The 13,694-nt window shown below is 45.0% G+C and overlaps 1 protein-coding gene and 1 non-coding gene across 4 annotated transcripts in view; both read left to right on the top strand.

The window, feature by feature from the left end:
- LOC145354813 (kinesin-like protein KIF19) overlaps window positions 1–13,694 on the top strand; it is a 159,338-nt gene that overhangs the window by 59,731 nt on the left and 85,913 nt on the right. For all 3 annotated transcript variants that reach the window (XM_080206312.1, XM_080206313.1, XM_080206311.1), the window contains exons 4-7: window positions 70–157; window positions 3,758–3,894; window positions 6,421–6,546; window positions 13,273–13,467. In XM_080206312.1, the coding sequence (XP_080062438.1) occupies window positions 70–157; window positions 3,758–3,894; window positions 6,421–6,546; window positions 13,273–13,467 (546 nt within the window). The remainder of the gene's footprint in view (window positions 1–69; window positions 158–3,757; window positions 3,895–6,420; window positions 6,547–13,272; window positions 13,468–13,694) is intronic.
- Window positions 2,560–2,749, top strand: LOC145355200 (U2 spliceosomal RNA). The gene has a single exon (XR_013888935.1). It is a non-coding gene; the product is annotated as a U2 spliceosomal RNA (small nuclear RNA).

Genomic DNA, 13,694 nt, shown 5'->3' with positions numbered 1-13,694 from the left:
TATCATAACTGTCATTCCTCACTTTGATGACCGCAATTAAATTGCATAATTTGTCTATTGTTCTTTTAGGAGGATGTTTACCTGGCCACGACTAAGGACCTGATTAATGGTGTCATTTCTGGATACAATGCTACAGTGTTTGCGTATGGACCCACAGGTACTCAGGGCAATCTATTGAAATATAAAACCAAAACTCACATGCATGAAACTGTGCTTCCTGGAGGGTTTTTTGTGCACCCAAAGCATTTGACTTCCTCATAGCCACAGAATTTAATGTCAGTACAAATAAAAGGGATTGTTCTGGGGAGGGGTAAAGAATGGATTTCCTTGTTCCTGTGTTACAACGCGAAGGATATGGAGGAGATTAGGATGCAGGCTAGGAGAGTAGGGGCATTGCAAAAACTCACTCATCAGAACATAAGAAATGGGAGCAGGAGTAGGCCATCTAGCCCCTCGAGCCTGCCCTTCCATTCAATAAGATCAAGGCTGATCTGATAGTGGTTCAGTTACACTTACCCGCCTGCTCCCTATAACCCTTAATTACCTTATCGATCAGAAATCTATCTACCAGTGACTTAAACATATTCAATGAGGTAGCCTCCACTGCTTCAATGGGCAGAGAATTCCAGAGATTCTGAGAGAAGAAGTTCCTCCTTAACTCTATTCTAAACTCACCCCCCCTTATTTTGAGGCTGTGCCCTCGAGTTCTTGTTTCCCTTCTAAGTGGAAAGAATCCCTCTGCCTCTACCCTATCTAGCCCCTTCATTATCTTATATGTCTCTATAAGATCCTCCTTCAGCCTTCTAAACTCCAACGAGCACAGGCCCAATCTACTCAATCTCTCCTCATAAGCTAACCCCCTCATCTCCGGTATCAGCCTGGTGAACCTTCTCTGTACTCCCTCCAAGGCCAATATATCCTTTCGCAAATAAGGGGACCAAAACTGCACACAGTACTCCAGTTGTGGCCTCACCAGTACCCTGTCCAGTTGCAGCAAGACCTCCCTGCTTTTATATTCTATCCCCCTCGCTATAAAGGCCAGCATCCCATTCGCCTTCTTGATCACCTGCTGCACCTGCAGACTGGGTTTTTGCGATTCGTGCCCAAGGACCCCCAGGTCCCTCTGCACAGTAGCATGCTGCAGCTTTTAAATAATCGTCCATTTTACTATTATTCCTTCCAAAGTGGATAACCTCACACTTGCCAATGTTATACTCCATCTGCCAGTTCCTCCCCCACTCACTCAGCCTATCCAAATCTCTCTGCAGACTTTCCACGACCTCCACGCAATTCACTTTCTCACTCATCTTTGTGTCATCAGCAAACTTTGTTACCCTACACTCGGTCCCCTCCTCCAGATCGTCTATGTATATGGTAAACAGTTGAGGCCCCAGCATCGATCCCTGCGGCACGCCACGAGTCACCAACTGCCAACCAGAAAAGCACCCAATTATTCCAATGATAAACACTCATAGATAACCACTTGAAGTTGTGACCTTGAAGTTTACTGCCCTTGGAGGTCACAACTTCACGAAAAGGTATTACTTAGAAAACAGTTATTCTCAAAAAGCTCAGAGGAAAACCTCAGCAGATCTGGCAGCATCTGTAGGGACAGAAAACAAGTCCTTTAGCCCTTCATCAGAACTGAAGAGAGGGAGAAAAATGTATTAGATATTAAACTGTAGCTATGAGAGATTACAAGAAAAATGTATCAACCTTCAGAACAAAAGCCTGGTGTGGGAGAGGGTTTGCAATGACGCAGTAAAGTTTGGGATATTTAAAAGAAAGGTTTAAGATGGAGGAGGAAGGTCACAGTGTAAAATTGTTGAACTTAATGTTAGGTCCAAAAAGCCCAATTGGAAGATGAGATTCTGCTGCTCCAACTTGTGCCAGGATTCACTGCAGCATTACAGCAGATCAGGGACGGGCAAGTGGCATGAGGGCAAGGTGTCTGTGGTCAGGGACAGACATGGGCATGAGAGCAAGGTGTCTGTGGTCAGGGACAGACATGCGGGCTTCAGAGCAAGGTATCTGTGGTCAGGGACAGACATGGGCATGAGAGCAAGGTATCTGTGGTCAGGGACAGACATGGGCATGAGAGCAAGGTGTCTGCGTTTAGTCTTCCCAGTGTAGAGGAGACCACCTTGGCAGCAGCAAGTACAACAAACCAAATTGCAGGAAGTGAAACACTGCTTAAACTGAAAGGTGTGTTTGGGGCCCTGAATGGTGAGGAGGGAGGAGGTAAGCAGCGGGGGGCAGGTGTTGCACCTTCTGTGGAAAGGCCTTTAGAAAACTCCTGTCATCTATCTGTTGGTCACAGGCTTATGGACTAGTTTAGCCAGGAGTTTGGCCTTGTTACTGAGTTAAATATCCCATATCTGTGTGGCCTCATTGCAAACCCCCTCCCACACCAGGCATTCTGTCTTTTGTTCTGAAGCTTGCTACACTTTTGTTGCAATCTCTCCCAGCTACAGTTTAAATGCTAATTCATTTTTCCCCCTCTTCAGTTCTGATGAAGGGCTAAAGGACTCGAAACATGAACTCTGCTTCTCTCTCTACATTGCTTCTCAGCCTTTTGGCTAAGATCAAGTGTAGTATGGACATGCTGTGCTTGGTTGAAGTCATTAGGTTACGTTTTAGCTTCATTTGAATCCATTTTTTAAAGCTTCATCTCGGCCTTTTGGCTAAGATGCAAATGAGATTGGGCCTTGGTGAGGGTGCAATGTCTGCTCCAATCAGCCTGGATCATGTAGATCAAGCCCAGGACAGGAAGTGAGAGCCCTGTCTTCTCGGCTTGGATCGGGAATGTCCCAACTTGTTGAGACTTTGAATTGGACTTTGATTGGATTGAATTTGACATATAAACAAAAAGAAAACTCTGCTTTCTGTCCCAGCAGATGCTGCCAGACCTGCTGAGATCTTCCAGCATCCTCTGCGCTTTCTGATGATAACTGCCCTGTAATTAATATCTCTCCTTGAAATCATGACTTCCAAGGGCAGTAAACCCCATGGCGTGGCTATCTATGGGTCAGTTAGAGATACCCTTTGCGATGCCCCTCCTCTCCTAGCCTGCATCCTACTTTGCTCCATATCCTTCTCAGTGAATTTTTATGCCACTGAGTCCTTCCACTCAATCTGCTGGCAGGCGTGCTTCTTTATTTTCTTTTAAAGATGTTTAACTTGTGCAGTTTGAGCTGCCTCACCCCCTTTACCATTCAAACTCACAGGCCAGATTGTCTGGTTGGCATTTGGTAGCAAGGAGATGGAGGTGAATCCCCTCCCTCAAAATAGCTTGTTTCGATGTACACATGCTGATTGAAGTGATGACATCGTTAGACCTTTCTCCCCATTAGCAGCGTGACATTTTCTTAAAGTAAAGACCATATACAGCAAAGAACGTTCAGCCCTGGGGGGAAAATATGTATCAAACTCCATGGGGTGGGATTTTACGACCTCACTCATCCCAAAACTGTAAAATCCCGCCTAAGGTCAACGGACCTTTCCATGATCTGCCCCTCGCCAGCTCCGATTCCCGTGGCAGGAGGGGTTGGGGCAGTAAAATCCCGGCCCATCTCGTTGTAGTTCTCCATTCAGTGTGAATATTTTTCCACTTGCTGTAGCCATTGTCTTCAAAACTATAATTGATACAAGTATTAATCTAATTGAGGCAATAGCTACTTACCACCATCATAGCCCACAGACAAGTGCATTACCATTGAAAAATGGGGATTTACCACAGGCATTTCATTTGATGCAGGCGCTGGCAAGACGTACACAATGTTGGGGATGGACTGTAAGCCAGGAATTTACGTTCAAACTCTGAATGATCTCTTCAAGGCGATCGAAGCCACAAGTGAAAACATGGATTATAACGTCTCCATGTCTTATTTGGAGGTAATTCCAAACTTATTTAACCACAAACTTGATGGGCTCTGGTGATGGAGTTATTAGATGTTGAAATGTTACCAGGTAAGGAACTGGATTGCTGAGTTGGCTAGGTGCTGGGAATTTGATTCAGAATTATATCAATGCTATTGGTTCAATTCCTGTTCCAGCTGAGGTGGATCTGGGACCTTGGGCTCTTCACCAGCCTTGGGACCTGCCTCCTCGCCAGCCTCATGTCCTTTGTGAAAGGGTGTCAATTGTGACATTTCTACTGGAGATATGTGGACTATGGCTAATTACCCTCCTCATGTCATAGAAATCATAGAAACCCTACAGTACAGAAAGAGGCCATTTGGCCCATTGAGTCTGCACTGACCACAATCCCACCCAGGCCCTACCCTCATATCTGTACACATTTTACCCACTAACTCTCTAACCTATGTATCAATTTAGTATGGCCAATCAGCCTAACCTGCACATCTTTGGACTGTGGGAGGAAAGCGAAACCCAAGCTCACACGAGGAGGGACTGGAAGATCCCATTTAGAGCTAGTTAATGTCAGCACAGTGCCTGAGCTATGGGTGGCGTACTGCTGTGGATTGACTCTAATGCCTCCCGGATATAACACAGACCAGCACATTCCACATCTACTTTCTTAAAGTAAAGTTTATTTATTCATCATCAGTAAGCTTAGATTAACACTGCAGTGAAGTTACTGTGAAAATCCCCTAGTCGCCACACTCTGGCTTCTGTTCGAGTACACTGGGGGAGAATTTAGCACGGCCAATGCACCTACCCAGCACGTCTTTCAGACTGTAAGAGGAAACTCACGCAGATACAGGGAGAAGGTGCTGATTCCACACAGGCAGTGACCAACGCCTGCATCTCCACATCATTCAGCAATGCTGGCCAGAGAAAGTTAGAAAGTAAATTGGGGAATGGACAGAAATGTTGTCTTTTGGAGAACAGTTGTCATTAAATGTCCCTACGGTTAATAGGGTGGTGGGGACATCCAGAACCAGGGATCATGGTCTGAGGATACAGGGTAGGCCGTTTAGGGCGGAAATGAGGGGAAATTTCTTCACCCAGTGAGTGGAAATCGCTGCCACAAAAAGCATCCAGGGGAAACCCACGCAGACACGGAGAGAATGTGTAAACTCCATAAAGACAGTGACCTGAGGCTGGAATTGAACCTGAATCCCTGGTGCTGTGAAGCAGCAGTGCTAACCACAGTGCCACAGTGCCACCCATTAGTATTAATAATATCGTGTGCAGAAATTAAATATGACCAGGACAAAAAAGCCAAAAACACCTTTTAATTTTTAAATGTGATCAGACTCTGAGTGGAACATTTTAGAATCACGAATCCCTACAGTACAGAAGGAAGCCTTTCGGCCAATCCAGTCCGTACTGACCACAATCCCACCCAGGCTGTATCCCTGTAACCTCACTTATTTCCCCTGCCCTCTGTCACTAAGGGGCAATTTATTATAACCTAACCCACATGAGTGTGGAAGGAAACCGGAGGAACTCAGGCAGGCACGGGGAGAATGTGCAAACTCCTTGGTTCAGTGTTTCAATGGTGTATTTTTAACGCCTGGCTCATTAGAGTAATCTTGCAAACATGTGTCCCATTTCAAAACCTGTAAGTGTATATTAAATAGGTTAATCTTTTATTTTTATCTTTTAATTAGACAGTGAGTGTTGGGACGTTATTAAAACAGGAGCTTGAGGAGAAATCATAGAGTCCCTACAGTACAGAAGGAGGCCATTTGGCCCATCGAGTCTGGCCTGACCACAATCCCACCCATAAGCCGACATATTTACCCTGCTAATCCCCTGACACTGAGGGTTAATTCAGCATGGTCAATCCACCTAACCCGCACATTTTTGGAGTGTGGGCAGAAACCAGAGCACCCGGAGGAAACCCACGCAGCCAATGACCCAAGCCAGGAATCGAACCTGGTCCCTGGTGCTGTGAGGCAGCAGTGCTAATCGCTGTGCTGCATGGCACGGGCCCTACATAGCTCCTGACTCGGTGCACAGTGAAGGTCAGTGAGAAGCTGTAACTTTCAAAAGCTCAGTCCTGAGCAATCTGTGGATCTTGATAAAGAAATTTTAAGTCTAATCCCTTCGGGCACGGTGGCGCAGTGGTTAGCACTGCTGCCTCTCAGTGCCAAGGTCCTGGGTTCGATCCCGAGCTTGGATCACTGTCTGTGTGAAGTTTGCACATTCTCCCTGTGTTTGTGTGGGTTTCCTCCCACAGTCCAAAAGACATGCTGGTTAAGTACGTTGGCCATGCTAAATTCTCCCTCCGTGTACCTGAACAGGTGCCGGAATGTAGCAACTAGGAGATTTTCACACTAACTTCATTGCAGTGTTAATGTTAGCCTACTTGTGACAAATACATAAATCTTTACTTTTTCTGTTATCTCAAAATACCGTGATAGAGAAGAACGATACGATATTTGGTTAGTAAAAAGGGAAGAACTTTGGTCATAATTAATAGATTTTCCTCATTTTTCTCCGTTTCAGATTTACAATGAGATGATCCGTGATCTCTTGAACCCGTCCTCAGGGTTTCTAGATTTGCGAGAAGATTCCAAGGGTGGAATCCAAATAGCTGGAATCACGGAATTCTCCACCTATAACGCAATGGAGGTATAGTCCTCAATGAATAACACCAACATGCATATCAATAGGGCCTTTAATGTAGGAAAATGTCCCAAGGTAATTCACATCAACATTAACAAATACAATTTAACAGTGAACCACATCAGTGGATGTTAGGGCAGATTGAGCAAAAATGTTTTTGATTTGATTTATTATTGTCACATATATTGGGATACAATGAAAAGTCTTGTTTCTTCTGCCCTATATAGACAAAGCATACTGTTCATAGAGTACACAGGGGAGAAAGAAAAGAGAGGGTGCAGAATATAGTGTTACAGTCAAAGCTAGGGGGTAAAGAAAGATCAATTTAATGTAACGTAGGTCCATTCTAACGTCTGACAGCAGCAGGGAAGAAATTGTTCTCGAGTCATTAGGTATGTGACCTCGGACTTTTATATATTTTTTCCCAATGGGAGAAGGTGGAAGAGAGTATGTCTGGGGTGCGTAGGGCCCTTGATTATGCTGGCTGCTTTTCCGAGGTAGCAGGAAGAGTAGACAGAGTAAATGGAGGGGAGGCAGGTTTGAGCGATGGACTGAGCTTCATTCACAACTCCTTGAAGTTTCTTGCAGTCTTGGTCAGAGCAGGAGCCATACCAAGCTGTGATAGAACCAGAGAGGGTGCTTTCTATGATGCATCTGTAAAAATTGCGATCAAAGATGTGGTCAAAGAAGCAGGGTGAAGGAACATCTTGAAGGAGGGTAGAGAGGCAGAAGGATTCCTGAAAGGAATTCCAGAGTTTGAGCGTTGGTATCTGAAAACACAGCCATAGCTGCAGCAATTCCAATCAAGGCGTGTAGGAGGGCAGAATTGGAGGAGGGTTTATGGGGCTGGCAGTGGTTACAGAGACAGGGAGGAATGAGACCACGGAGGGATTTGAAAACAGGGATGAGAATTATCAAACTTGAAGCTGCGCCAGGAGCCATTGCAATTGGGCGGGCAGAGGGAGGATGAGTAAATGAGATAGTATAAATGAGCATATATGATTTTGATGAGCTCAGTTTGTGGGGTGGGGTGGGGGAGAGGCGCAGGCAGGGTTGGAAAATGGGAGTCCAATCAGGAGTGTATAGAAATAGTCAAGTCGAGAGATAATAGAGGGTTTCCAACAGCAGGTGAGCTGAAGGTGGGAAGAGATTCAGCAGATGGTAGAGTTGGAAAGTAGGCGCCTTTCTTGATAGCAGGCATGTGTTGTTAAAAGTTCATCTTGAGGTCAAATACAATTGCATATACTCTGGCTCAGCTTCAGAGAGTGTGTTGAGGATTAACCAGTCAATGCACAGTGAGTAATCTAATCTTCTAATCTTTTATTACTTACCAGCAGTGAATCTCATTGTGATGACATACTGTTGATTCACACAGATAATTAGCAGTTATATTTAATAACAGCAAATGAGAAATGAGCAAATTTCTCATCCTTTATTTGCTTACATTGTCCACCAATCATAGCATAGCTTTTTGCCCTTTCTTATCCAATAGAAAACTGTCTCCTTCATTAGTGTAATATGTCAGCATATCTTGTTTTTTGGTATTTGTCATGGTAACTTGTCTTTGTTTCATCCTGTGGCCAAGGCCTGGGAATGCAGTGTTTATGAAACTGACGTAAGGTTAGATTAGCCTCTTTCCTGAATGAGCAACCTCAGTGAAGGCCTTGTTTCCATATTTGCTGACAAGAGTTGCCTGTCTTTGTTGTATTTCCACACCAGTATCTGCAGTTTTTAACTGCCTTCAACTACAATTTCAGCAACCCCATGGTGCTTTATTTGAAGTGAGCATCCTTAATCATGCAGAACAAAGTGAATTAAATATAGCTGGAATTGCAACTTAATTTCCACACGTGGCCAGGGATGGGGATGGAGTCAGTTACGAGGGAACAGATTGTGTCCTAGGTTTTTGGCATTTATTCTAAAAACATTTCTTCCCAAACTTCTGCTCAGCTAACATGAGATGTTGGATGAACTGAAAAACTTCAAGGTACAGGGAAAAAGTGTGTTGGTATAGAAATGGGAAGAGGATAAAGAAAATTCCCAGTTGTGTGAATGTGGAGCCACTTCAAAGGGCCTTTGAGTTAGATCCGATAACAGTGGAAGGACTGTTCGTACAGAATAATTCCTTCCAGGCGAACATCTTGTTCAGACGAAGAGGCACAGCCTTTATGATATTGCTGCAGGTTTGAGCCGATTGATGCTGATTAAATTATCCCCCAGTTATCCTCCTCTTAATGGGGAGGCGATGGCCTTGTGGTATAATCACTAGACTAATAATCCAGAAACTCAGGTAATGCTCTGGGGACCCGGGTTTGAATACCGCCACGGCAGATAGTGGAATTTCAATTCAATAAAAAAATCTGGAATTAAGAATCTACCATGAAACCGTTGTCGGAAAAACCCATCTGGTTCACTAATGTCCTTCAGGGAAGGAAATCTGCCGTCCCTACCTGGTCTGGCCTACATGTGACCCACTGCAATGTGGTTGACTCTCAACTGCCCTCGGGCAATGAGGGATGGGCAATAAATGCTGGCAACCAGCGACGCCCATGTCCCACAAATGAATAATAACAATAAATGCCTCAGGAGGTTCCCAAATTTCTGATGGCTAGTATCTCATTCCGATTTGATTCTGGTGAGTTCACCTCCTCCCGAACGAGTATGTTGCTCAGTTGAGGTTTATTCTGTTATACAGTGGTCCCATGTGGGTCTGCTTAAACCAGGGTTCCCAAGCTGTGGTTTGCTGCTGGTCACAAAGACTGGCCCTCCCTCGAGCAGGGTTGGTGACTGTTTGGGGGAGGGTGGGGGGGGAGAGGTGGTCGGGGGTGGGGGCGTGGTGGGGAGAGGTGGTGGGGGGGGGGGTGCGGAAGGTGGTAGGTGGCCTAGGGGGAGGGTCAGGCAGGGCAACTCTGGACTCACTATATCAATTCCAACAAAGAGGATGGGATGGACGGTGAACCCAACTTTAACTTCAGAAAATGCTCTGAGTAATGAGTTTGGTGGACCTGGGCTGTTTGGGCGATTAGTAGACCAGTAAGACACTGACTGAGAGCACAGCAAGAAACCAGGAAGTCAGCAGGCCAGGAAGTGAATGGTGGCTGCAAACTTTACCGTCTTCCTGTTCCTGACTGCCTGTTGTACCCTGACCCAAGGGAATTGTACTCTCAGGAGTTGGAAACCAGACCGAAACTAGACTTGGAAGCAGAGGAGGGCTGGTGAGGGAGTGTGGGTGGTGGATTTGGAAAGAGAGGCTGCTGAGTGAATGAATAGAGAAAAAGAGGTTGGGAAGAGAAACTAGTGTGTGCGTGTGTATGTGTGTCTGACTGAGTGAATGTGTGCATAAGTGTGTGCATGTATTCATGCACGTGTGTGTAAGTGTGTGCATGTGTGCGTGTGTGCATGTGTGCAGACAAGTGTGCGAGTGAGTGTATGTGCACCAGGGACCTGGGTTCGATTCCCGGCTTGGGTCACTGTCTGTGCAGAGTCTGCACTTTCTCCCCATGTCTGCGCAGGGTTCCTCCAGGTGCTCCGGTTTCCTCCCACAGTCCAAAAGATGTGCTGGTTAGATGCACTGGCCATGCTAAATTCTCCCGAACAGGCACTGGAGTATGGTGACTCGGGGATTTTCACAGTAACTTCATTGCAGAGTTAATGTAAGCCTACACTAATAAATAAACTTCAAACTTAAATATAAATCTCCATCGCAACGGTCCAAGAGGGTTTAGGATACAGATTTTTTAAAAAACTTCCTTCTCTCTCACATAGAATCCCTGCAGAAGGGAAGGAGGCCATTCAGCCCATTGAGTCTCTCTCTCTCTCTCTCACACTCTATGTGAAAATGTTCCTTTGCACAAGAGGTTGAATCCACATTTGAGTATGATGAAGCACTTTAGAATAATGGCCTAGTGATTATTATCTTCTGCTGAATAAATTTCTTGCATCACCAAAAGTCAATGAATTAGAAAATATCCTATTAATGCACCAATAAGCAGTGACATTTAGCCCATGCTGGATTCCCTTACTGACAACTCATCACTTGGCTCATTAGTCACAGAGCTGTAACAAACTAAAGATTGTAGAGATTTGATTTGATTTAATTATTGTCACATTTTTAGAATACAGTGAAAAGTATTGTTTCTTGCGCACCATACAGATAAAGCATACCGTTCATAGAGAACGTTTACAAGGATGTCGCCGGGATTTGAGAAACTGAGTTACAGAGAAAGGTTGAATAGGTTAGGACTTTATTCCCTGGAGCGTAGAAGAACGAGGGGAGATTTGATAGAGGTGTATAAAATTATGATGGGTATAGATAGAGTGAATGCAAGCAGGCTTTTTCCACTGAGGCTAGGGGAGAAAAAAAACCTAGAGGACGTGGGTTAAGGGTGAAAGGGGAAAAGTTTAAAAGGAATATTAGGGGGTGCTTTTTCACCCACTGTGAAATGAGCTGCCAGATGAATTGGTAAATGCAGGCTCAAAAAAAAAGTTTTAACATTTAAGAAAAACTTGGACAGGTATGTGGATGAGAGGGGTGTGGGGGGATATGGTCCAGGTGCAGGTCAGTGGGATAGGCAGAAAAATGGTTCGGCACAGCCAAGAAGGGCTGTAATGTTCGATGGTCCTGTGAAAGGAGAGGGTGCAGAATAGAGTGTTACAGTCATAGCTAGGGTGTAGAGAAAGATCAACTTAATATAAGGTAGGTCCATTCAAATGCCTGATGGCAGCAGGGAACAAGCTGTTCTCAAGTCGGCTGGGATGTAATCTCAGAATTTTGTATCTTTTTTCCGATGGAAGAAAGTAGAAGAGAGTATGTCCGGGGTGAGTGGGGTCCTTGATTATGCTGGCTGCTTTTCCAAGGCAGCAGGAAGTGTAGACGGGGTCAATGGATGGGAAGCAGGTTTGGGTGATGGATTGGTCTTCATTCATGACCCTTTGTAGTTTTTTGCGGTCTTGGGTGGAGCAGGAGCCATACCAAGCTGTGATAGATCAAAAAAGGATGCTTTCTATGGTGCATCTGTAAAAGTTGTGGTCAAAAGTGTGATCAAAAAAGTAGGGTGAAGGAGCATCTTGTAGGAGGATAGAGAGGCAGAAGGATTCCTGGAAGGAATTCCAGAGCTTGGGTATTGGCATCTGGAAACATGGCCATAGCTGTTCACAACACCAGGTTAAAGTCCAACAGGTTTATTTGGTAGTAAACGCCACTAGCTTTCAGGGTTTGCCCCTTCGTCAGGTGAGGGGGAGTTCTGATAGTCCTTTCAGTATCTTGACTGTTTTCTTGCATCTTTGTAAAAATTTGCTGTCTGTGTCGATATGCGTGATCTTCTTGGAGATCCTCTCTACTTGGTGCCAGCAGTTTGCGGTATCGATGTCAAGAGCCATCCCAAGCTGTGATACAACCAGAAAGAATGCTTTCTATGGTGTATCTGTAAAAGTTGGTGAGAGTTGTAGCTCACATACCAAATTTCCTTAGTCTTTAGAGAAAGTAGAAGCGTTGGTGGGCTTTTTTACCCATGGTGTCTGCTTGGAGGGATTTGATTTTGATTTGATTTATTATTGTCACATGTATTAACATAACAGTGAAAAGTATCGTTTCATGTTTCCTCAAGTCAGCTGGAAAGTTAGTGAGATTTTGCAAGTCCAGGCAACTTATGGGGATTACAGATAGTGTGACATGAACCCAGGATCACGGTTGAGGCCGTCCTCACGAGTGCGGAACTTGGCTATCTGTCTCTGCTCAGCGACTCTGTGTTGTTGAGTGTCGTGAAGGTCGCCTTGGAGAATGCTTACCAGAAGATCAGAGACTGAAGGCCCATGACCGCTGAAGTGTTCCCCAACAGGAAGAGAACAGTCTTGTCTGGTGATTGTCGAGCAGTGTTCATTCATCCATTGTTATAACGTCTGCATGGTCTCCCCAACGTACCAAGCCTTGGGACATCCTTTCCGAGGTTTGGTACCTTATTAATCTTCGTATTAATTAGATTTCTGAGAGACAGGGGAATTCAGGGTTATGGGGAGAAAGCGGGAAAGTGGAACTGATCCACTTCAGATCAGCCCTGAATGGTGGGGCAGACTCAAAGGGCTCGATGGCCTACTCCTGCTCCTATTTCTTATGTTTTTATGTAATCAAGAACCGATCTATCTCTATCATAAAGACACTCAATGACCTGGCCTCCACATCCTTCTGTGGCAAAGAGTTCCACAGATTCACTACTCTCTGGCTGAAGAAATTCCTCCTCATCTCTGTTTTAAAAGATTATTCCTTTAGCCTGTGCCCTCTGGTTCTAGTTTTTCTTATTAGTGGAAACATTCTTTCCACGTCCACTATAGAGGCCTCACAGTATCCTGTTAGTTTCAATAAGATCCCCCTCATTCTTCTAAACTCCAACAAGTACAGACCCAGAGTCCTCTACCGTTCCTCATATGACAAGTTCTTCATCCCAGGGATCATTCTTGTGAACTTCCTCTGGATCCTTTCCAAAGCCAGCACATCCTTCCTTCGATACGGAGCCCAAATCTGCTCATAATCCTCCAAATGGTGTCTGACAAGAACCTTATACAGCCTCAGAAGTATATCCCTGCTCTTGTATTCTAATCCTTTTGACATGAATGCTAGCATTCAAATCAAAGGACAGGAGATCCTCGCTTCTAATTTACTGCCCAGGAGGTGACAGAGAAAACTTACTTCAAGGTTTAGGCCCGATTACAATTAACCGCTTATTATGTAATCCTCAGATCATGCAGTTGCTGACTAAAGGAAACAGACAACGGACGCAAGAGCCGACTGCCGCCAACAAAACCTCATCCCGTTCCCATGCCGTGCTGCAGGTTACCGTCAAACAGAAGAGTCGGCTGAAGAACGTTACAGAGGAGATACGCGTCGGCCGTCTCTTTTTGATCGACCTTGCTGGATCCGAGAGAGCGTCTCAGGTAAACACAGATCCCATCATCTCGGGCATTTCAGTTTGTAAACACGTGGTACAAACGGAGACAGAAAAAGCTGGAGAAACTCAGCAGGTCTGACGGCGTCTATGGAGAGAGAATAGAGCCAATATTTTGAGTCTAGATGACCTTTCATTAGAGCGCTTACGAAGGGTCACCTAGACTTGAAACATTGGCTCTATTCTCTCTCGAGGTGGAGATGCCAACTCACCTGA

Source organism: Carcharhinus amblyrhynchos, chromosome 18 (assembly GCF_965287045.1).
Source record: "Carcharhinus amblyrhynchos chromosome 18, sCarAmb.v2.hapA, whole genome shotgun sequence".
Lineage (NCBI taxonomy): Eukaryota > Metazoa > Chordata > Chondrichthyes > Carcharhiniformes > Carcharhinidae > Carcharhinus > Carcharhinus amblyrhynchos.
The sequence above is the reverse complement of the archived record's forward strand: the minus strand, read 5'-3'. Positions and strand labels throughout refer to the sequence as shown.